Consider the following 25000-nt stretch of genomic DNA (forward strand, 5'->3'; position numbering starts at 1 on the left):
CCGGCTCTTCTATAAGAACCCGACGCCGGGGTCGTGAAGCGCTCGGCGGAGGAGAGGCGCCGGCAGTCAGCCTGCAGACGTCCCTGCTTTGGGCACCGAGAAGACCCCGAGGGGCCGGGTCACATCGCCGCCGCAAACTTTCTTCCCCCGCCTCCGGCCCCGGCGGCGCTCGAAGGAGCCGCATGGGCGCTGCCGGAGAGCCGCAGCTCCGCGGCGCGGCCCGGGGGCTGCCCTGAGCCCGGGGCCCTGCGGGCGGCGGCGCCATGTGGGCAGCCGGGGCGGGCGGCAGGGCGGCGTGCCCGCGGGACGCGGCGCTGCGCAGGGCGGCCTTCGCCGGCAACCTGGCGGCACTGCCCGCCCACCTGGTGCCCGGCGGCCGGAGCGTCCGCGTCTTCATCAGCGCCAACCCCGAAGGTAACGGCCGGGCCCCGCCGCGGCTCCCCCTGCCGCCCGGGGCCGGCTTCGGGCGGGGGGCGGCGGGTGGTGCCCTCCAGCTGCCGGGTAGGGCGGGACGGTGCTCGGGGCTCCGGCGGATCGCGCGGTCCCGAAGTCCGCGGCTTAAAGCGAGCGCCGCGGTGGTGTGCGCCCGGTCGGGCCGCGCTCGTGAGCTCAACTGTGCGGTTTTAGTGTAATGCCGTCGCACTCGCACGCTCCGTATCAGAATGAGTTAGCCGACCTGCCGCTTCAAAGCCCTTGTTAAAATTACCCTTTCGTGCGAGGGATTTGCGTGTGTCGGGAGTGCCGTTCCCACTTGCAAGACAGAAGTTTTGAAGCGTATTCTCACACGATGCAAGGAAGTAATAACTGAAATGTTCACACCTTCGACGTTTCCCACCTGTGCAAACGAGCCCCCAGCGCACACGGCTCTGTCACCCCACCGCCTCCCAAACCCAACAGCGCTGTCTCTAGGCAGGCATCCCAGAGCCTCAAGCCGTGCCGGCAAAGGCAGAACCGTTCGGGTTCCGAAGTGCGATTGCCATGGCACCAACAGCTGGCTGATGCAGGCGGCGGTGCCCACAAGCCGTTACCGGGGAAAATGCTGCCGGGATTACCCCGTGCCCAGCTCCCGCAACCCCATTCCTTACAAATGGCACCGGGATGCTTGTTGGTGCAAGCTAAGCGAAGATACAGTTAGTGATAACCAGAAAGATGCTTAGTTGGCTATGAAAGAAAACTAGCATGAATCTGTAGATTTGTTACTCATCGGGAATGGCTTTCTGCCAGCATTGCCTCCACTGTGGGAGCACCGATGCCTCCGTGTTTGACGTGAGTGGCATTTACCAGTAGGGCAGCTTGTGCTGGCTATGTGGTTGTTCAGCTAAAAAAAAAAGCCACTAAACTCATGCTGAAAGTGAGAGATGTAAGCCATACATCTGCGGGATTTTACTCTTGCATTGTTATTCCAAAATTTCAACCTTCACAAAACTGTAAGAGGAAGGATACAACTCGGTTGCCTTAAAATTGTGCTGGCTTCCTTGTAGGATGGCGTGGCCACAGTGATCATCATTTCTCACTGACAAAACATTATCTGCATCTTTGCTCCTGCTTTCAGAAATGACAAGAATTTCAGTACTTACTGCTTTTGGTGAGCAAGGGAGCATTCAGAGGATCCCAGTCACCAGGAGCTGTGGCTCTCAATGGTAGCACTGACACTGCATAGCTCACTGTATGTCACCTTAGGAAAAGGCTACTGATAAACAAGAAAATGTATTTAATGGAGTTAGATATCATCTATTAAAGTCCTTAGAAATAAAAGTGCTATTTGCAAAAAAAAAAAAAAAAAAAAAAAAAAAAAAAAAAAAAAAGTCAAAATGCAAATGTTCTGGGGAAAATAAAAAAGGTGAAACCCTTCCTACTGAGCAAAGCATTCAGTGTGTTTCAGCCTCGACTGCAGTGCTGTCTGCATACCCAGGGCCTGCCTGGCTGTCCTGCAGCCCCCCAGACTTCTCCCCTGCTCTGGCCATTGCTCAGCAAGGACCTGGGGATCGTTGCTGCTGCAGCTCTCAGGGAAACTCCTCGTTGCAACCTCACAGGAACAGACTTAGCATAGTCCTCTTGAATTGCAGCAATTTGCTACATGGAAAGTGGGGAAAATCAGGGCTTGATGTTATGTCTTTTTTTTTTTTTTTTTAGGGGCATGCTGTATTAGGAATTAAATTTATGTGTATTATATAGATAGGAAAAATGGTTATTTGTAAAATTTCCTGAACAGAAATCCCTAAAAAGAACACTTACACAGCAACAGTGAGCATGAGTAACAGGAACAGAACTGTGTCGTTTTACAGTCACTTGCTTTCTGGATTTAATTTTGTAGATAAGTGAAACTGCTTTTTCCTCTAGCAGTGTTTTCATCTATCAATTAACATCATCAGGTTGGTGTTAATTAATCAATGAAGATGAAGGCATCTTTAGAAACATTAAAGCTCCTTTATTATTTGAACATAAATATGTCTTGTTTCTTGTTGCAGATCCAAGCAACCAGGCATATTTTAAATGCATATTTTGGCTAAGAGAGGTTGCAGATTTTCCCTTCAACCATTCATCACTCGTCTCAGGGAATTTTGCTTGCTTCCATGTGATAAGGGAGGCAAGTTACTTTCGCCTGATTCTAACAACTGCTTCTGCTGTTTCCTGCAGGAATCTGTGGACTACAATAGCAATCAGCTAACATCAGTTTATGACTCAGTAGTGCCTGTATAGATCCCTGCCAATAAAACAAAGTTTATGTACAAGCATATGACAGGTACAAAATTCCATACAGCCCACTATACTGAGCAGTGACATCAACACTGCATGGACTTGGATCATTCCAGTGCCTCTTGTCATTACTTTAAGCAGAAAATTATTTGAGTTGCAAAGTTCGCTATTTTGTTCAGCAAATTATGTGGTGATACAATGTGATAAAAGTCCTGGCTGAAAATAATTGCTTAACTGGAGTAAGGAATTTGGAAAATGATTGAGAAGGTGCTTTTCATGTCATGCAGCAGGGACAAATGAAGGCACTGAAGAGGGATGTGTGCAAAGCCAGCTCCTACACACAGGCTGTTCGGCTGTTCCACTGAAGACTGACTGATCATACTTCACATAGCATCTGAGTATGTCCTGACAGAGTGTGTGAGCCACTCTGACCTGAAGGAATTAGGCTGAACCAGCACCCAGCACTTCACAGGGCAGGGATTCTTGCTTCTCCAGCCATCATCTCAGCTGATTCTTGTCTGTGCAGCACCTCTGACTACTTCCTAAGTTCCAGCACAGTATTTCTTTTTTTCTGCTATTTCAAAACATTTCTGCCATATCAACAGAAGCAACTGTGCAGAAATCATGAAAAAACTTTGTTTTAAAAGCCCTTTTTAATACAGAAAGGATGTGCGTTTCATAGCTCTATTCTTCCAATGACCATTTAAAGTTTTGAATATTAGAACTAATTATAAAGTTGGAAGGATAATAGTAAATTGCTCTAGCTCTTTAGGACTCTGAAAGTAGCCCAGGATCCAAGAAATCACTCACTTTGAATTTTTGCCCACTTACTTGTGTACAGGCTTTGGTAATTCAAATGCCTACTGATCTTTGCTGCTTTCTCTCAAAAACAGAATCCCCATTAACAAGTAATAATTAACTGTATACTTTTTTGTTTTGGATGGTCATTTGTTATAATCTTTCACAAGGCTACTGAAATCCAACTACTTATTAAAAAGCTAATACTAGTTTTGGCATGATTAATAACCTTAACTATCAAATCCTATGTATACGTGTAGGAATTTAAAATTAAGATCTTGTTCTAATAAAAGGTAGACTTAGAGGATCCTCCGTAGCAATGTTTCCTCGTGTTATACTGTTGAGTGAGTTTGAGTTTTCTTGAGTTATTACACAGTCGTTCAGCTTAGCTTATTTTCCTTTGACATACTTAGTCCAGAACATTGTATTAATATGAAAAACACTCCATTGGAAAAGACACAAATGTTTTGTGCTCACTTTACATACTTTCTTGTGACACACAAGGCAAAATTCTCACCCACAGTTAGTTTGATTAGGCAAGGATTATTTCTGTAATTAAGGATTGCAGAAATGAGTTTTAGCAATTTTTATTTATATTATTTTTTGAACTTCCTGTTATAGGCTGCTTTTCAGGAATTCCGTGTATTTCTGTGTGTTGATGTACATATGAAAGAAAATCTAAAGTATTGTTTGCATTGTATTCACTGCTACTGAACATGAGGTTGCTTAACTCATAACAGATTAAGAACTGTGATTGCTTTAGTTGCAATCCAATTGCCATATGTGATAAGAAAAAGGTACAACTTTGATTCTTTGCATATTCCAAGTATATTATACTATTTTTACCTCAAATGTTGTTTTGCTTAAGAAAAATATAACTCAGTCAATGTTAATGTTAACACTCAAAAGTCAGAATAATACTTCACTAATGATGGTCCATTTTGTCCAACCCAAAAATACCATATGGCGTCCCTCCTTGGATTTGTTGCACGAAGGTCTTTTTATAATGACAATTTTATGTAATCTGGGTGGAATTTAAGCCTGAGCTAAAGAAAAACACAGATGTTCAAGTGTATAAAATTGCAAGGGAGGTGTTGCGGAGATGCGGAGACAAATAACTCCAGGACTTTTTTCATGCTAAGTGTTAGTTCTGTTACCTAACTTTGTACCTATTTATGGATTTACGTGACACATATCACTGTGGTGCTTGAGAGCTATAAGCCAAGCTATACTTGAGGAAAAAAGCCTTCAAAAGTTAGAAACAAAGTTGAGTAACTCAGCATGGTTCAAGCATCTGGTCTTGGCGGGGTCCTTGATTTGGTGTTTTACTTCAAGTGGCCCAAAGGTCAGAGATGCCTACAGTCCATCAAGCTTGGAACAAAGCTTGCTATTTTCAGTGTTTCAGCCTCTACCATCTTTTCTTTCTTCCTGTGCCACAGAACCACCTTTGTTGTAAGCATAGTTGAACAGAAAGTGTGATCTGACTGCCTAAGGATGTAGGAACTGTAATTCATTTTATTTTATTTTATTTTATTTTATTTTATTTTATTTGGTGGTGAAGGTAGGTAGATATGAATCAGAAGTAGACAATTTTTGCTCAGCAGATCCTCAAGCTTTTGTTCATGTTAGAGGAAACAGCCGTTTGGGGCTAGGATGGAGACTGAGTTGGATTCAAGTTTCTGCTGGTTAGTTAAACTTGATAAACTGTATGAAAAGAACTGTTTTTCACATCCCCCTGTTCTTTTTGTGAGTTACTGGCTTATGTAGCTCGAGGAGTGGGCTGAGGATTTGCTCCAAATATACCAAATGTGCAAGACAAAACACTGAGAACTTTTGCTTAATTCACACACAAAAATATTCATTCACATGCTCACCAGGTAAGATATGCATTTGGAGAGCAAAACCGAGATCAAAGGAATTGTTCTGCATTTTTTCTTTTGTTGCTTTGTTGATTTTCTTTTAGAAAAACAGCAAGCTATTTAGTTTGTTGGCTTTTTTTTTTTTTTCATCTTTAGAAATAAGTAACATTATGAGAAACCAAGTCATTTTCCTTCTAAGCAGTATAGATAGTTTTCAAGTTTGCTGCTAGAACTTCTTGTGAGAACTGAGTATGTATGTTCCAAAGACCACACCCAAAGCTGTGGCATAGGAAGTTCCACACCAGTATGCAAAGGACCTTCTTCATGATAAGGGTGACAGAGCACTGGAACAGGGGGGATTGTAGATTCTCTTTCTCCAGAGATATTAAAGACCTGCATGGACACCTACCTGTGCACCTTGCTGTAGGGGGCCTGCTTTGCAAGGGGGTTGGACTCAATGATCTCTAGAGTTCCATTCCAACACATACAGTTCTGTGATTTTGTGATTCTGTGATAATACATTAATAATATTTAGCTACCTGTAATTTAAGAGTTTACTATACTGAAGGTGGTAGATACAGTCACAGATAGGCACACGTAAGGAGTACAGAAAAATCTGGTGGCTTTAAATATAGGCAGCATATTTCAGGGCAGCTGCTTTATTCCCTTTCTGAAGTTTTAATGAAAGAAGGATAAAAATTGATAGATTAGAAACTCCAAATAAAAGCTCTTACTTCCAAAACTTTTAGCCAAAAGAGAGGAGTAGGGCTAACATGCCACTAGCTGGGAGTTTGGCAAGTTGACATGGGGGGACCCTGAGCGCCCGCTGGGTTTGTGCACGTGCTGCTGTCTGAGCACTGAGATGTACTGCATGGTCTCTCAGGATATCTCATTGCCCCAGACACATCTGTCTTCGACATGCTCTTGAAATTCCTCTGAGCATCCATCTCCAAAGGTCCATTTCCAGAAGTAAGACACTTCTGCACAGATGTGCTTGACCAACTGCAGTCATTCTTTTTGAGATCCAGATCTTGAGAAAAAGTTGTCTTTGCAGACTAGATCTATGAAGCAGGAAAGACTAGGACATGGGAGGATTTCCACACTGACTTAATCTAGAGCCATGCTGTTGCTATGTATCAGCCACTGGGACTGATCAAATAGCTGAAGAGACGAGATTTCAAGTTGCCAGGGTCTGGAAAATGGGGTTGTACAACCTGCTCCTAGTGTTTGCTTGAGGTAGCAAAGCTGCAGTGTGCAGTATAGTGATATGTACCTGTGGTATGGTTAACAGTCAAATGTTTCTTAAATCTCACTGTATGAGCAGTCGGGTACCTTCATAAGCTCACCTATGCAGTGTGAATCTCCAGCTTTCTCCTCCAGTTCTCTGTTACCTTTACTGAACCAGGAATTGAGACACATGGCCATTGCAGAGCCATGTTATTTGTAAAATTATTATATAGAGATTATAATGAGGGACGCTTTACAAAACATTAAGCTGAAATGACAATGGATGACTCCCAGTTGTAGATCCCCGCTGCAGTGCTCCCTACTGGCCAGGCATTGAAGGCTGGACCCTTCGGTGTGGTTGTGTCATTAGAAAGCACTTTCATTTCCTAGAAGCTGCAGCGTGAGCTTTATGAAAATACAGAATTGAAATTCAGAGTCACATGGAAGCACAAATTTAAAAATCAATGGCAAAATAAATGGCTTACACAAATCCTCCAAAAACTCTTTTTAGTATAGTGGTTTCAATGTGTTATCTGTTAGTAAGTATTGCTTATTTGTCTTGTACAAGATTGATGCCGGACCATGCAACTTTATAACAGAAGCCCTGACACTGTCTGGCTGATCTCACTGACTGAATTTTATTAGATTAAAATTACTTTTAAGATTGAGAGCCATCAAATAACCATGAGGATTTAATACTTTTAGATGAGAGGGGTTGTGCACATTTGTAGAGTTATGCACTTGAGCTACTCTAACATAAACAAGAGGCAAGTGCAGTAAGACCTGACATAGTGAGTTTGCCCAAAGGAGTCCAGTATTCTTCCTGACAGTTTCAGATGTACAACAAAAGAAAATGAGATCACAACAAGGACAAAACGACAAACGTTACATCTTTGTGCTCAACAATCTGTGAGATCCTTTGCTTCCAGGAATTTGTCTAATTGCTTCCACTAATCAGTCACTGGTCTTGGTGTTTGCAACCACTTCTGAAAGATGGAAAGTTTTGAAACAGAGTATTGCTCACAGAAATGCCTAATTCTACTCAAGTGGGAATTTTGTATGAACATGACCGCATATTCAATATTCAGCCAAAAAGATCTAAAAAAATCAAAGTGGAAATATCAGTGGAACAAGCACACCTAAAAGCAAATCTCCCCATCAGAGTACTTTTCTCCAAAAGCATCGCTGGACACCGTCCACTGTATTCTATCTTTATACGGAAAACAAGATAAATTGTGAAGACTGAGTTATTTGAATGTTCTTATTTCCATGGGATTATGAAAACAGCCATACTAAGAGATAAATAAGGGAATGCTTTATAAGTGCTTTCCTTAGACTGAAGGACTTCATCTTTTTGTTTTCTTATCTACTACATTTTCATAAAAGTCTCAAGAATTCTAGAAAACAGTGGATAAAAATGTTCTTGCTTAATAATCATGGTGGCTATATTCCTATGGAATAGCCTATACTGTTCAGGCTAGACTAATTTTTTTTTTTTTTTTCAAGAAAACACCTATTTTTCTTCTTGGTTTTCCACCTTATAATATTTTCAATAGCTCAGACACTGAGATCTGTGAGCAGTAAGTGTTGGGTTTCTTTTAACTTCACAGATTCCTTTTCAGTTACCAGTAAATACTAAGAAAATGTTTGAAACACATTACTGTTTGGGAGTGATCTTAATTTATTTAATATATTTTTAATGGATTAGACTAAAGGGATGAAGATTTCTGCAATGCTGTTGAATTTCTGTTTATGTGACCCCTAATTTGTCTTAACAAGACATCAGCAAAATCTGTATGATGATTTATTCTGAAATATCAGATACGCTATGGGACTATAAAGAGTTAAGCAATCTATGGTGAACAAAGTAAATGCAGTTGAATTAAATGACATGCCACTTAAACCAGGTGTATGATCACAGTACCCTAACAGGTCCAAGGGACCTCAGGCGGTTCTTTTGCTAAGCAGCTATTTATTGTTTTGCAAATCAAAGAGAAGGGACCTCTTGTGGCCTTTGGATCTATGCTGCAGCCTGCAGCAGGCTCAGATATACCTGTGCCATCCCTCAATGAAGATGGTCTGACTTATCGTGACAGCTGCACTCTCTCTGCACTGGTTAAGAAAATACACAGGAAAATGAACTATGCAGAGTACTGCTGCACAGAGCTTGCACAGCTCTCCTGGTAGTGCTTACAGCAGTGTACAGACACAAAATAGGCTCATTAGTCAATTAAAACTACCAAAGATAAAAAAATTCTCCAAGCATTTCCTTGCTTAGAGTGAGCTTCGTTCATTTTCACTAGTGAATGTCATTATTCATACATTTCTCAAATCTGGTTTTTACCGTGTAAGGAAGCTGGTCTGTGCATCCAATCAAAATATGAATAATTAAGTAAGCTGGATAATTAACTGAGTTGGATAATAAACTAAACTAAAATGAAGCAGTAAATTCCCATAAAGGTTCTTTTACCATGGCTGTACGTCCTGCAAGGACAGCATGTTTTGGATGAAATTTTCCCTCACTAGAAGTGTTCGTAAGGTGTCTAGTAGTTCGTGTTAGAGCTTTCCTTTTGATTAATTCATTTATGCTTGGAAGTAGGAGAGTTATTTACAGGATTTATTTTATTCACCTGGTTATCTGCTCTCATGTAGGATCTTCATTATATTTGAGATTCGTATCATTTTGTTGGATCTGTCTAATGTCCATCATTGAGTTATATATTTCCAAAGACAATGGAAGACACATGTAAAAGACACACAGATCATCACATATTCTTCTGTTCTTTAGAAAACAGAACTAAAGCCAGTCTCCTTACATGCCAGCTGTTTTAATTTTTGTTTTGTTTTGTTTTATTCTTTCTGTGATCAAGCATGTTCAATACAATATTATTCCACTGAGTGCTTGCATTGCTGGTGTATTATTCTAGTATTAATACCACAGTTAGTTTCTCATAGTCATTATGTAAATTCAAAATCATTTCAAATAAAAGAGATGAGATCCCCCAACATGAGCTCAATTGTGTTTAACCATCTGTATGTGCAAAAGGTAAAGAAAGAGTTGTGCACATTTTTGTCTGTTCTGCAACCAAGACACAAATGCCTTCACAGACAGTGAGAAAGACTGATAGTATCTAGCAGTGCTAGAAATGGAAATGAAGCCAAGCCCATCCTTTCAACCACCTTCTATGCTGCTGTTGAGAGTACAGCATCATAAAAGATTGTTATCTTCCTTTAAAGGTCATTGTGGCTCATGGGGCAGCATCCATCAAATTTCCCCCATCAGAATATGCTGTGTTAATAGATTGGTGTGCATGAGAATGTTAAACTGCTGGGTTTCTTTCCAATCTTGTCTGTTTGCCATAGTTGTCCAGAGTGTTTCAAAGGACTTTTGGGTTACAGTGCCTTCATTTGTCTTTCCACATGCTTCTGTACAGATTGTTAGTTAATGGGATTGTTTTCTGTATGGGAAACAACAATTATGTTCACATCATTTTAATACAAAGGGGCTTAATAGAAAACTTGAATTTGCATTATATGGTGCACAGAGTATGCTGCTGACATTCCAGCTGCAGTGACATAGTGGGAGCACAAAATCCCCATAGCAGTGCAGGGATTGAATGCATCAGCTTATACGCACTAAAATGAGATTGCCCTTATGCCTTCTTCACATCCCCTTGCCTTACTACAAAAGGAACATAGTGAGAAAGACACTTTGAGAACTTTCACATTCTGCTCTGTAAGAATAATACTTAATATAATTATTTTCAAACTAGAGGCAAAGTGTTGGGAAGGATTGTTAACATGGCTTGAAAGCACTGGTTGGGAAGGCAATCTGTTGCTCAGTGACTGAGTAATTAACCTGGTATGCCAGATCTGGATGTTTTGCAACTGTTATTATTTTGTATAGCACTTCTGAAAGGTACTGATTTAGGAAAAACTGAACTTAGTTGTTTTGATTATGTGTTTGTCAAGAGCAGCAAGTGATTGGGATTCAATTACTAACTCCTCAGGATTCTTTAACTGCATATTTACTGTTACCGTAATATATCATCAGTTTAATGTGATTATCAAGATAAAAATAATTAATAAAAGCATGGCAAAAACAAAATATGGTCAAATCAAGTCATCACAAAAATATTTGGATCATAAAAACAGACGCATTTGAAAAATTATTTTAAATGGCCCTTCCAACTATCTTATATAATCTTCAGGAAAAATAATACGTAGATGAATCACGATGACTGGGAAGGCAGAAAGGAGGTGCAGTAAGTACCTCCTTCTGTGTGTGTCACTCACTGCTTCCCCTCAGGCATCACACAGTCCCTAAGAATGAGCCCATCTGGGGAGCTACCTGGCCTTGCCCCCCCACACACTCTCTCACCCCCCTTGACTCCTTGCACCACACATGGGCACAAGAACCAGCTAGAGGAGAAATCAGTCAGATTCTCCTTTTCAGGCACAGCATTGCTGGGTTTCTGGCTTCCCCGCTCTGCCAGTCCCATTGCTCTGGGCTCTCTCTGGGCCCTCTTGCAGCTGCTCTCCCTTGCAGGCAGTATCCTTTAGTTTCTTCTTTGATAACTGCTTCTGCTGCTGCAGCCAAGTGCTGCTCTTACTGTGTTGAGATGTTATTTAATAGTCCTCCCTGGTTAGAACTAAGGAAGAAACAGTTGCAAAGGAAACTTGTGTTGTATTGCTGCATGCTTACTTCCCTGGCAGTAAGCATCAGCTCCTGATTCTCTTTAAGCCCATACAATCATATTTTTCAGCTTTTACCCCTGATTTCAGCTGTTCTGTTTTGATCAAAGCCATACCTCTTTTTCTCCAGATCTAGAACTTTGTGGATGAAGAATTAAAGTTTAGGGAAGAAAGATGCAGCTTTACCAAAGGCTGGCAGGATTTGCAGAGCTTAGCTATGGATTCTCAGTGCTGCAAGGTGCAAAACCAGGCAGGGCGGTGATTAGAATTTCTTCAAAATAGGTGTGTTTAAGGGGCCTGCTTTGGCCTGTGCCATGAAGCAGGTGAGGTTCCTGCTTTCACTTGTTTTTTTTATGGCTCCCATCTATCTCATGCCTTCTCCAATCCTGCAGTGCACTGCTCTGTTTGCTCCCAGCACTTGGGGCTGCAACTCAGGTGGGCGTCTGACTGTCTGTGGCATCTGACATTGCATTGATTGCCACTGTGTCCTGACCTCATGTGCTTCAGTTAGTGCCTCAATTGTCTTCCCTCTGCTCTAGGGATGTCAAAAAGAAATTGTGAAGCTTCCACCGTACACACAACTTGACTACTGAAAACAGTCTCCACTATTATACAGCTTTTTTTGTTTTTTCTTTTCTCTTTTCTAGGTAATTCCACACCTTTTCTGTTACAACGAATTAGGATTTTTCAATGTTTTTGTTACTATGCTGATCCATTTTTTCTGCACGGTGATTTCACACAGCTCACTTGGAGTTCCTCTTTTCGATTTCAGAAGTTTTTCTTTCACATTAATTTTTATTATAGTTGCAAAGTCTAGCCCTTGCAGGCTTTGCTGTTTTCTAGTGCTTGGTTGTAATAAGCTTTAGTGTTCTGCAGAGGAATTTTTCTGACTTAATTTTGGTGTCTCTAAATGTGCTGTGTCTTCAGTTTCTCCTGTCATGTCATTTAATTGTATGACAGTAATTGCTTGTGAATTGTCATGTTTTCAAGAGCTTTCCTAGTTTGCATTATTAAATGAAAGAATTAGATTTTTTCGAATTCTTCCCCTTGTGCAATGAGCAGAATGGTGTGTTCTCTTTCCTTAGAGATTCTACCTTCAAGCCACAGTGCCGCTGAAGCTCCCTCTGTTTATTGGCATCTGCAAGCAAATATATTTGTGTTTGCACCATTTGCCACACAGCAGAGCCAAGGGATGCAAGGCACCCAATCTACAAACTAGGAACCATTTGCACAGTTCCAGGGCAGCCTCCTTTTTTCTCCTGAAGAACACAGAAGGGCAGCTGTGTCCCCAGGGTGTTATTTGAGGTCGGATATAAGGACTCATTATAAGATAAAATTCTGTTTCTGAGTTCTCACTAATACCATACCCATCAAATTCCTTGAATATGTGGTATTTATTTACTATTTTTTTTAAGGATTGAATGGTTTAGTATGAACTCCATGGGAGTCAGCAAGACATTAGCAGATGCTGGATTTCAGTTCATGCCACAAGTGTAGAACTTCCTTTAAGATCCTCCAGGAATAACAGACCTTTCTATTAACCTCGCTGGCCAATGGATCAGACTCCAAATTTGTTTCAGTGAAGGCATAAAATACCTAAAACAAAAATCAGAACTCTCATTTGTTTTAAATTGGGAAAAATATCCTGTGTGAATAATAAGTATTTTTGTTGAATACTACTAGTATTTGGACACAGCTTTTCCTTTCTGTAACTCCAGTTCCATTCTGATATTTCCCACATTATGAGTCCCGACTGCTTTGATTTTACTAATTGCCTCGTTTTTTAACATATATAAATTGACAGGAGGGTGTTATTGTTAAGTCAATAGGTGGCAGTGGTTGTCCACATCAACAGTCAAGAAGCTGGGTGTTTTGTAAGATGTCACCATGCAGTGTGGCCAACTATTAAAAACTATATTTAAAAAAATTAATACGAAATCTGTGTCTTATATATGTTGTCTTTAATCTGTCATCTTACAGAACTGAAAGTAGGAAACACTTCAAATAAGTATATTTAAAATTACATCTCAGTTAAATGAGACGTTTCATTTGGGGCTAAAACAGAGGATCTAATTGCTGCAACTAGGAGTTCCAGGCTTGCAGTTATGCCCTACACTTTGAATTCTGTCTCAGGTAGTTCTATTTTTTGTTAGGAAAAAGTGCTTGTTCAAATGTTCTGACGTGGATCACAATTTTGTAATCTTATCCAGTCATTTCTTTACAATTGAGAGACACACTCCAGTATTACTTGATATTTTAATGTTATTTTTCAATGCTTTAAGCCAGGTAGCCTTTCCTTTGGTATCAAATTCTCAACCAGCTGTCGTGTTTCTGTTTATTTTTTAAGAATCAAGACAGCTGAGGAAGGGGGTGCCACCAGTGTTGTTACACAGTATGCCTGGTGGCCAGAGCACTAAAAGGAGCTGAGGGCCCCTCCGTGGTCACTCACACACATTCTGCACATACTGAGAACCTGGTGTTGAGACAAATAGCTGTGTGCCACACTGCAGTAGTGTTGTAGTGTTTTTCTAGTCAGAATCCAGAGAGTTAGAGTCCATTGTGATTATTAGGTTAAGTAAAGAACTTCAGTGTGCTGAGTTGCTCTTTTCCCTTTTTTGAAGACCTGAAGGTAGAGAACTGAGTGTTGGCAGTGCTGTTTGAGAAAGGGTCATTGAAAGAGAGAACCTAGACCAGTCTGTTTCCCTTCGTAGTCTATCTAAAAAGAGCCCTGGGTAGCTTGGAATGCATATTATAATACTATCCATGTGTAGAAATCCCAAGGGAAGGAAATGCCAACAGCTTTTAGAGTTAATTTTGTAGGAAGTCAGGATGCTGAGAAGCTCAAGTCATTTTTACCTCTGTAGCAGCTACATGATTCAAACTCATTGTTTGCAAAGCGCTCTGATATTTTCAGATGAAAGGCACTATAGAAATGCAAATGACACTATTATGGTATTATTTTCAGAGACAAGGTTTCCACAATATTTAGAGACATTTGTTAACCATTGATATTCAGAGCTTTTAGTTACAGGGGTAATACACAGTGCTATTGTGTAGTATTAGTAAAAAAAAAACCAAACAAACAAAAAAAAAGGCAGTGTAAAAGGAATAATTCAGTTGAATAGTTGTATATGACGAGAGCATACTAACATTAAGAAGTTTGGCAGTCACTTCCTTATATTTGCTGGTAGGTAATTTTTAACCTTATTTGCATAGTATCTTTAGATAATTCATGGATATTCACTGCAGTCAGTAGACAAAGGTTATACAATAGTGGCATTTTAGTACTGTAATGCATTTAAAAGTTCCCACGGCAAAAATCCATCCTATCAACATGGCAAATATAAGCATTTAGGATACTTAAGGGAAGCAAATAGGTAGATCTCTTAATGAATATGCACTCAAAACTAGTTTAATCTGTCCACTGCTCATTCAGGGTCTTAGACTTCCACCAATGCACACAAATTGTGTTAAAGTAAACCTGACTGTGGGCATTATTCTACAAACAAAGCTGGCAAAGAAGCAGGCCATGAAAGAGGTGAGGCCAGGACCCCTGATGATCTTCTCAGTGACACACTGAGAGCTCACAGAAGTGACATGAGAGCTGCTGCTTCTGTGTACACAGGGAGAGAGCAGTTCTTCCCTGGGTGACCAGAGGTGAAACAATGCCATGCATACACACAAAAACGAGATGGTGCTCAGCAGCCTTCTCATGGAGCTGGGTCAAGTCTTGATCGAATAAAAGTCATGGTGTGAATGCAGCTTTGAAGCAGCATTTCCATTGCTGGGGAATGACTCCACCATTGCAGCTGCTGGTGAGGGCAGAGGTTGGGTAGCATGCGGGCTGAGAGCAGAGTAACTGGAAAAGCACAATTTCCACAGGGTTTCAACGTTCACTCTTTCTGTTTGTTTGCATGTAAATTTTGAAATTTTCAACTCGGCTGTTTCCCATGACATGTTTTATCCCAGAGATTAATGTTTGGTGACTGTTTGTACATACTCATCATCTATTTACTAACATGAGAATATAATGTGTACTTTCTTAGCTGAAAATAGGGAAAGCGAGTTTAATAGGAAAACAGCTTGTGCTTGAAGGTCAAACTTCGGCATGGAAATAGTTCACAGTGAGAAGAAGCACCCTGGAGTACTCTAATGAAAACTGGCAGTGATTTGACTGAGCTACAAGCCTTCAGAAATCACACCTCACACACACAGTCGTGCTTAAACAGTGATTGCCTACTATTTGGCAGAGAGGCTGTAAAAGCGTGCGTGCTAATTCAGTTCTGTCCTCAGATTTGAGCTGGGAATGCAGCGAGAGCTGGGGGGTGGGGGGACTCTGGCAGCATGCCTTGTCCAAGTGACTGGTTTCTGAGGGTTTCCAGTAGGCCTGAGGCTGGAGCCAGCCAGGGTATTTCACTCACTGCCTATGTGGCAAGTCAGGAAGTGCCTGTCTTCTGCCTAAAAGTTGTCAAGAAAAATAAAAGATGGATTTCTAACTACAAAGGCAAACAAAAGGTTAAGGCTGCACTGGGGCAAGGTGTAGGGCTGGGCAGGATGGTGTGGCTCGGGGATTGGTTCATGAGGCAGCAGTCAGCAAGGGCTTGTAGGAAAGTTTTGGGTTTTCCAAGTTACCATCTCACTGCAAGACAATGTGATTTTTTTATTTGATTTAAACATTGGAGATGGGCTTTAGGGTCTTTGTTTTTTAATCTTGTCATACGTTTTTGCACATGCAGAATTCCTATGGTTTATTGTGGACTATCATTTGGATTTCAGAGTATCAGAATTAGAAGGTGCATAAAGCTTGTCTCACAGCTCATGTTGTCTGCTAGCAGAATGTCATGCAGCTAATCTGTTCATCTGGTGCAGCATCCTGGAAGGCGGAATTTGACTCCATGACATCCTTGTTGGGAACTGCCAGCTTCACAGATTTGCTGTCAGTGTAAATCAGATTAGATTTTATTTAATTAAAGCAGCTTATCTGCCATCCATACTAATTACTGTAGTTCATCTCAACTAGATGCAATTCTGTTTCATTAAATTTTCACAAATTACTATGAATACAGGAATTCTTCGATTTCATTAATGTAGTCAACAGATTCAAACTTCAATAAGATAATCACATTCCATTAAATTTGGAGGTAGGAATAAAAATGCAGGATGGGTATTCTGAGTCCCTTGCCCAGAATACAATTCTAGTTGAAGGCATGTTTTGTCTCTTTCTGACTTATTTGTCACACTGCTCTTGCAATGTATTGTTTCATTTCTGAGCAAGCCTCTACAAGTAATGCCACAGGGAGCAATGCCACATCCTGAAAGTGGAGTCAGTGGGGTTCTGCAGGGTGTCCTGTAGGCACAGCTGGAAAGCAGCAGAAAGTGATCTTGTTTGCTGTACAACTCAGGCAATGCATTTCCCATCTATCATCCAATGTTCACTTTTAATTTTTGCCTTTTCTCAGTAATCTTTTTTTCTTTTCCTGCATCTTAGCCTATTTTAGTTCCCTAGTAAGACTGATCTATCTGCTGTCACGCTGATCATTTAAGTAAGGGCATATCACACCTGTGAGTTGGTGCTTCCTTAATAATGAAAGTACAGTTGTGACTAATTTCAGTTTATACAGAGGCAAGAATCATTTTGTTTTAGCTTGGTAGCAGAGTAGTAAGTTGGTTTTTAAGAAAATGTTTTGATACGACACAGTTTGGTCAGATCTGTTTGGGTAAATTAGAATCTATTGTATCAATGATTGATCAGTGGGCCTCAGTATCTGCTGGAGGAAGAAAAAAATATGTGACATATGTCAAATGAAGTCAACTCTAGAACCTGATGCACACCAAATAATTGTGAGGATTCAACTCAGTGAGGAGTAAAATGCCCCTAAACATGTACTGCATGATCTTTAGCACCAGCTATTTTACTCTATAGTTTTGCTTGTTCTGCTACAGACAGTAGCAGAAATCTTCCCAAGCACTGTACTGTATGATGAAGCCATACCTATGGGTTCTTCTGGGAGACTAGATTGCTGGTTGCAAGAGGGACTCAGGAGGTCATCAGGACTCTGGAATTGCTGCCAACATTAATTTGGGCAACAATAGGCTTGTCCAGTTGAGACTTTAAAACTCCTGGGACAGAGATTCCCAGCCTCCCTGGGCAGCTGATGGCAATGATGCATCACCTGCCTGCATAAAAAAAGCTTCTCCTTATGCCACATGAGCTTCCCAAGCTGTAATACTTGGTTCCACCATCTCTGGACTACACTGAAGTAGTTGTAGGCCAGCCAGGGTTATTTCCACTTTGCATGACTAATCAAGGTCAAATCCCTCAGTAGGTACTTGTAGGCTTTGAGTTCATGACCGTCTCAAAAGCCTCTCCAATTTCTTTCTCATTCTCCTGATTTGGGTGTCCAGAATGCACAGCACTCCTTGTGTGGCCTCTCCAGTTCCAAGGAGAAAAAAACTTGCCAAGAGGGAAATGTAAAGAGGAAGAGTGGAGCTACACTCTTCAAGCAGCTCAGAAGACCTGCCCTAGTTGTAGCATGCAGTTTGGATGCACAGAAGCTTTGCGCTGCAGATTTAAACTATTATTTTGTATCAGTGCAGTTATACAAATGTTACCTTAACTGCAGTAGATATTCTCCATCATTCATAAATTAACATTGTTTTGTTTTCGTTTTCCATTATATGGCCCTTGGACCTAGTGATTTTAACAACAGTTGTGCTTTACTTTTGCAAATAACTCAGCAACAGTGTCATCCATTTGTGTCTTAACTTACTCAACACTGGCCACAATCTATGTAATCCATCACGTCTTAACCTTACTTGGAGAGACAATAAAGTTTATTATCTGTACAAGGTCTCTGTGCTAAACAAATTTATTTCAAATTTGACAGTATGTTTCTTATGTGCCTCATATGAACGTGTTCAAATTAACTTAATTCTTGCATCCAGTTACTTTATTGGAATGTGTTATCAAAAATCATTGTTTTGCATGGTGAGAATAAGATCACAGAATCAGAATCACAGAATCACCCGGGTTGGAAGGGACCTCAAGGATCATGTAGTTCCAACCCCCCTGCCTAGCAGGGCCACCAAACGTACACATTCAGATCAGGTTGCCCAGGACCCCGTCCAACCTGGCCTTGAACACGTCCAAGGACGGGGCATCCACAACCTCCCTGGGCAGCCCGTTCCAGGGCCTAACCACTCTCCTTGTAAAGAAGATGAAGATGTCAGAGCTGTGCATTTAGTGTAGTAGCAGGAATCACCTGGACCCAGAGATACCATAAATAAGATATTGTCATTTTTTTCTTCCTTTTATAGTACTATCAAATTGAAGTTGTTGAAGAAAGTAATAGCATTTGACACGTCATTAATTAATGTGGTTAATTTATTTCTAAGTACATTTTTTGCGTATTTCTTTGTTCTGTGGTGTTTCTAATTAGTAAAATTCATCTTTGTAAGAATTAAATAGAAGTCAAACTGGTAAAGAAATTCTGACTGTTGAATAGCAAAATTAATTCAGCTGCATTTTACTGAAACATATGCTGCAATATGAAGATGACTATTGAAGTTACCATTGTACACATAAAGTCATTTGTGTGAAAAAGAACAAAGTACAACACAGAGATGGGAAATTAAATCCCAGCACTAGTTTTCCACTACAAGTATAGGTCTATGAGGGCTCTTTTTATGTAATAAGCCTGGATCTCTGACTAAAAATAAGAAAGTTCATTTAAATATTTAATATATATATATATTAATTACATAATATATGTAATATATTTAAATATTAAATATATTAATAACATCTTTTTCCAACACAGATACCATAGCAGAAAGGAGCGCTCTAAGAGAGCATGTGTATCCTAAGCTGAGAGAATTCTGCAGGGAAAACTATGGGCTGGAATTTCAGGTAGGTTTTATTGAATCTTGTCTTAAGAAAAACACAGTTTCTTGCAATTAACTGTATTTAGAATGGATAATATTTTTAATTACTGTAATTGTTGCCTTACCACTGGTCAAATATAAAATTACAGAAAAATGTATTTCATACGTTAATTGTATCACACTGATTCACTAAACTATAAACTTCATAAACTATCTTACAGGAAGATTTGAGGTAAATCCAGAACAGATGAAAAAAACTCACTGGTGGAAAAAGCAGTATAGGAACAAAGTGCCAACTTTCACATCGGGAATTTAATCAAACCACCTTTGTTTTAAATACTCAAGAATAAATAATATCAGAGCTGAGTTACTGTGCTCTGCTTCTAGAAATCATACTGAAGTTAATGTCACCCCTGCAAAATATTTTTTATTTCATGTCATCAGCATTGCATTGCACCATCTGTGTCATTTCATAATTGTTATATCTACCTACAGATTTGTCTTCCACTGTAATGTGGAAAATAACCAGGTGAACGCTGAAACACTGATTAAAAATGAAACTGAATGTGGAACATCTAAACAAAATTCCTGTTGTGATTGTATCCCACAGAATTTGCTTCCTTTACTGTCAACCATAAAATTCCCATTGCTTCAGTCCATCCAGGTTTTACTTTGTATAATGGAAAACCCATAGACATCTTTGGAAAGTGCCAATTAGTAAAAAATAGAGTTGCATTTGATTTAAAGTGCCTGAATTTGACTTCACAGTTAAATCACTGGTACGTTTAAGTCAGGTATACACAAATTCACAGTCCAATAAAGTCAATTAGATCCATTTATGTCAGCTGATGTGGAACTAGCTCTCTCTTAAGAGTAACAAATGCAACTTGCAATGTTGTAAAAATACTCAGCTTTTTTAAAAATCTGGTAATAAATCTTCAAGCCTTTCTCCAATACTAATATTTTTTTTTTACCGTCCCATTTTAATGACTCCCAAAACTCAGCTCTTCAGAGTTTAGCTCACTTGACAGCAAACTAATGCTTTTTAAACAGCATCTTGTCCCTCACAATGTTATTTGTGATGTACATTCAACTGGCTTTTAATCAAAATAACAAGTTCCTGAATTAGGATATTTGGTCTTAATTTCCTGGGTTGCAATGAAATTGTTGAGTCTGCATAGTGGTAAATAACAGAGATTCCTGATTAAGGCTATAAAAGAACTTCCTTTGAAGATTCTAGCTCATCAGCTGACTGGGAAGCCCCAGCTGCAGTGGTACACACAAGGAATATCAAAAGATACTGAAATAAGAAAATACATTTTCCTGCTGCTACCATATGATGATAATGGAAAATGCCAATAAAAACTCTCTCAGCAACTTAATTTTGCAGTCATTTCTGAGGAGACTTGTCTGGGACAGGAGGGAAATGTCTCCTCCAAATAAATAATGATCCATTGAATTCTTTGTGGGAAAAAAAAAAAAACATGCCTGTCTTCAGATGGATTGTAATGTGCCCTGTAGGGGAGGAATAATTGAGTTTACTCTGGTTGATATTCATCAAAGCAAATTGTTTTATCTTACAGTTTCAACACCAGAAGAATCCATATGTAACATGAGGTCTGGGAGACAGCTCCACTGACACAGTTCTGGAAACAACTAGAAAGTTACCACAAAAGTGCAAAGTAGGAAAATTTGCACACGAAATTACCAAGGGAAAGGGCTTTTACTGCCTTTTCCACTCCTGATACACTATATTTCTTAACTCAGTATGCAAAGTCCAGACTGCAGATTTTACTGCAGTGGTGGCCATAAAGTAATATGTACTTTTCAGATAGAGTGATAAACTTGTATCTCCCTCCACAGAGCATAACACGGAACTTTCCATCCTGTTACATAATCCTGTACTGAACAGACATGTGCAACCTCACGTTAGACTGCCACAAAGATGTTAAAATACAGACTGTCCTGAGATACCCTGTGCATGACAAATCATGACCTAAGTGAAATACGTTCCTGGGCATTCATTGTTCCTTCTTCCATCGAGTAATCTGGTTCCACTGACAAGTGTTTCAGGAATTGCAAAACATGAGATTTGTCAAGCATCCTAGCACTGTTGGGAACTGTTGGGGAACATGGCTACCATGTGCGTGGAAGCAGAACTCAATGAATGAAATCACTCTATGGATTTTATAGTTCAGTGTGCTTCCTTTTCCATTGAGTCAGCAAATATTGCTGAAAAACAGGTATTGGCTAAGACAGAAATGAAGTTGTGAAGCCTACTTCCAGGAGGCATGGTGTTTTATACCTGGAATATAAAATCTGGGGAAGTGGAGGGACACAGAATGGTCAAAGAAAGTAATTGTAATAGAAAAATTTTGGAGGATGACTAACAGTTAATGGACAGAATATTCTTTTCTTCTTGGGAAAAAGGACTGTTTCAAATAATTTTCACTGTGTGATACTTGTTAGGTTGAAAGTAGAATCTCTGCATGAATGAATTTTTTTTTGTCTCTTTAAGCAGTAGGAAGCGATAGAGTTAAAATTACCCCATGTAATTAGGCAAATCTATGAAACTGTCAATTCAATAGATCAAAAGCTAAAATAAGCAAAAGGAAACAATGAGTCATCAATGAAAAGTCACCATTAATTGACTAGTGTGGAGGTAATCCAGAGTAGCATCAGCCCACCTTGTTTAACCAGCTGTCATCTCATTGTGACAGCCCTACTGAATGTCAGGATGAGGTCAAGCAGTTTCTCCAAGTTTGAGTAAAAAAACAGTTCAACATCAGACACAGCTGTTGTCCTGTTTCATTTCCTTAATTTTGTAAATCCTGTTTATTTCAGGTAGCATAAGTGATAACAAATGAGCTCATCCTTTTGAAAATGCTGGTGCCTTCAGCGGTTTGATGGCTAAAATACATCTTCTTGTAGGACAAAATTATAACACACGTTGAGATACTATGCACCAAAATTAAGTTACTGAATAAAAATAATCTATAACTGACAACATATGGAAGGTGGGTGCCAAACTGCTACAATATCCAGATAATTTCCTCTTCACGTTTATAGTATTATCTGATATCTGAACAGTTAATTAATGTAGAAATTTCCTTTATGTTTCAGTACAATAAATTCATTCAATCACTAATTCAAATGCTTCTGACAGTATGCTAAAATGCTCTAATTTTATGACTAGAATACTTTAGCTCTATCGTATATCATTCAAGCAATAAGACAGCTGAATACAATATGAAGTTCAGTAATGAAGTCATATAGATAAATAACAGATGGGTGAGAGAAACCGGGAACACTCTTTCCTAATGAGATTAGAAAAGGACAGAAAAGAAATCAGTGAAAATGAGGGAGATAGGAAAGCTGTTTCAGAAGCAGCTTTATAAAGCAGAAGACTTTTGTTTCAGCAAAGTCTTGGAACAAAACTTCTATAAAAAATAAGGATGCTAGAAGTATTTTTTGGCCAGTGCAAGTTACAGTGCATTCATACTTAGGGCTGTTTCATTCATCATCAGTCAGACAGTGCCTTATCCGGTGCGTTTGATATCAAGGTTCCTACTGTAGCAAACACCACCATAGGTCCCAAAATTTTCTGCCTGAAAAAGCCAACAGGAAAATAAGTAATAAAGTTAAACATTGGCATAAGTAGTTCCAGGATGACAGCTTCTTAAGCCTTGTCACTTACTATTAGGAGAAATTTCCCAAGCTGATTAACCAGCTGTACACCTTTGACTTCTACTTTTACAGCAATTCACTATTAATTCTTATATTAGCCCTTCAGATTGATTTTATGATCTTTTTAGACAATTAGTTTTGTGTTCCTCACAGTAAGAGCAGAGTGCTCCCATGATACAAGTAATATAATAACTGACACTGGGATCATTCATGTCTTAATACAGGTTTGATTTTGTTTTTTAAAACTGTCCGTTTGGACTTTTTTGTTCAAGTTACATGCTAACTGTAACAGTAGCTTAAATTAGAATGTAGTAGCATGTGTCATAAATGTTATTCCAATAGTAAGAAATGTATGCATACAATCCCTATTCTTTTAAATTCAATTGCCCACATTAAAGATTCAGCCTTTTAGGTAAAATATACGGTGAAATCACACTTTGTCCCTAAATTTCTTGAAATACATTTAGCATCTATATTCCAGTTTCTTCCAAGAGTTTGTTTGCAATCCATTACCATCACAAAACCAAGTCTGCAGCTATAAATGAAAGGCTGAACAGCAAGCTGTCTGCTATTGCATATCTGTACAATTTTTTCTCCCACAGTAACAAAGGGCAACTAACAAAGGAAGTATGATATTACAGAACTGCACATATTCTTTCTTCAGAGCCATGTGCACTGGATGATTTTATATCCTATGGCTACAAGCGACACAGGGTGTCAAGTCATAGTATTGAATAAGATCTATAGCAAAACTCCCATTAATTTCCAGGGAGCCAGCATTCTATCAGTGCTTTTATCATTATTCTTACCTGTTCATTATATGCAATCTACTAGAAAATAAAGACTACATCAAATCAAGATCTTGTCATGCTAATCTCTGCACAAAAATATGAATACAAAATGAGAGACTGTCCCAGTCCTAAAGTGTACTTACAATCTAAAGAGAAAAAAGTCTCTGAGGGGAAATAGAGGCTCAGATTGTCGTTACTTAAGGAAAAACTGCAAGTCTGTTTAAGGACTGGTGGTAGATCTCATTGCTTTTCACAGCATTGCAGAACAATGTTTAGCAGCACACAGCATGCCATCAAAGTTAATTTTTAATTTGATAGAGAGAAAGAGCAAATAATAGATTAACAACATTATATACTATTTTCCAGGTCATAGATTTATACTGGGGAGTCGAGGCAGATGAATGGGACAGTCCTGAGCTGCAGAAGACTCGCATGAAGCTGTTAGAAGATTGCTTGAAAAGTTCTGCAGGTCCATGTTTTGTTGTGGGTATAAAAATAATGTTTTTCATTACCACAATAATATACTATTAATGAACCTAACATGCATGTTTCAGTAACAAATATATTATTTTCCTCTTTCTGAAGTATTTGATATTCCTAGCTGTACATTTTGTATGCTGCAGCGAAAAGTTTCCCCACACAGAGCTGTCAAATAACTGAGATTATTCACTAAGAGAAGAGAGGAAGGAAGGATCTTTCATGAGCAGTCCCTATGGCAAGATGTATTTAGAAACCACAAGATGTGATTGTTCTACCACTACAACAGGAGATGGACTGCTTGTGTAAGAAGGTCACCACTAATTAATTCTTGGCACTTTTCAGACATGGATTATTGGCTGGCATAGAAGGACTTAGCTATAAAAGCACAGCAGCAGGCAAGAGCTATCTGCTCTGATACGCATTTTGCTGCTTTGTGTGGTAAACTCAAGTGAGCATGCCATATATTAGTGCATGAAAAGCCTGGAGGTCAGAGACAACCTGAGGAGGCTTTGACACTGCCTTCTCTTTATTGTTGCCAGAACATTGCCTTTAGGATTCTTAAAGAGTCAGTAAAGCTGACAAAACAGATACATCTTCACTGGCTTTTTCTGTTGTAGTTAAAAGTGACCATTACACTTGTACAGAAGTGCTTTATAAAGCTTTACCCATCTTTTTTAATGTCAGAGGTATCTTTCAATAAATGAACCTGTTGATCTATATCAAGCTCAACAGACAGTGTTCTTCAGATGAAGCAATTTGAATTTATGAAATCATGCATTGGGATGAATAACTGAAAGGCATTGGGAGTAGACTACATACAGTCTTGCTAGGTATACTTCTCCCCTTCCCGATGAATCATCTACAATAGATTTTGTAGTCACT

General features: G+C 39.5%; 1 protein-coding gene across 2 annotated transcripts in view; it reads left to right on the top strand.

Moving 5' to 3' along the window:
• The first annotated feature begins 263 nt into the window (after positions 1 to 263).
• The window catches only part of NWD2 (NACHT and WD repeat domain containing 2), a 48751-nt gene continuing 24014 nt past the window's right edge, over positions 264 to 25000 (top strand). Inside the window, exons 1-3 of one of the 2 annotated variants that reach the window (XM_052682367.1) lie at positions 264 to 414; positions 19097 to 19185; positions 24005 to 24121. In XM_052682367.1, coding sequence (XP_052538327.1) covers positions 264 to 414; positions 19097 to 19185; positions 24005 to 24121 — 357 coding nt within the window. Of the gene's footprint in view, positions 415 to 19096; positions 19186 to 24004; positions 24122 to 25000 lie in introns of those variants that run through there. The other variant, XM_052682368.1, reaches the window with a different exon arrangement.

The sequence above is a fragment of the Tympanuchus pallidicinctus genome, unplaced genomic scaffold (assembly GCF_026119805.1).
Source record: "Tympanuchus pallidicinctus isolate F22 unplaced genomic scaffold, pur_lepc_1.0 scaffold2, whole genome shotgun sequence".
Lineage (NCBI taxonomy): Eukaryota > Metazoa > Chordata > Aves > Galliformes > Phasianidae > Tympanuchus > Tympanuchus pallidicinctus.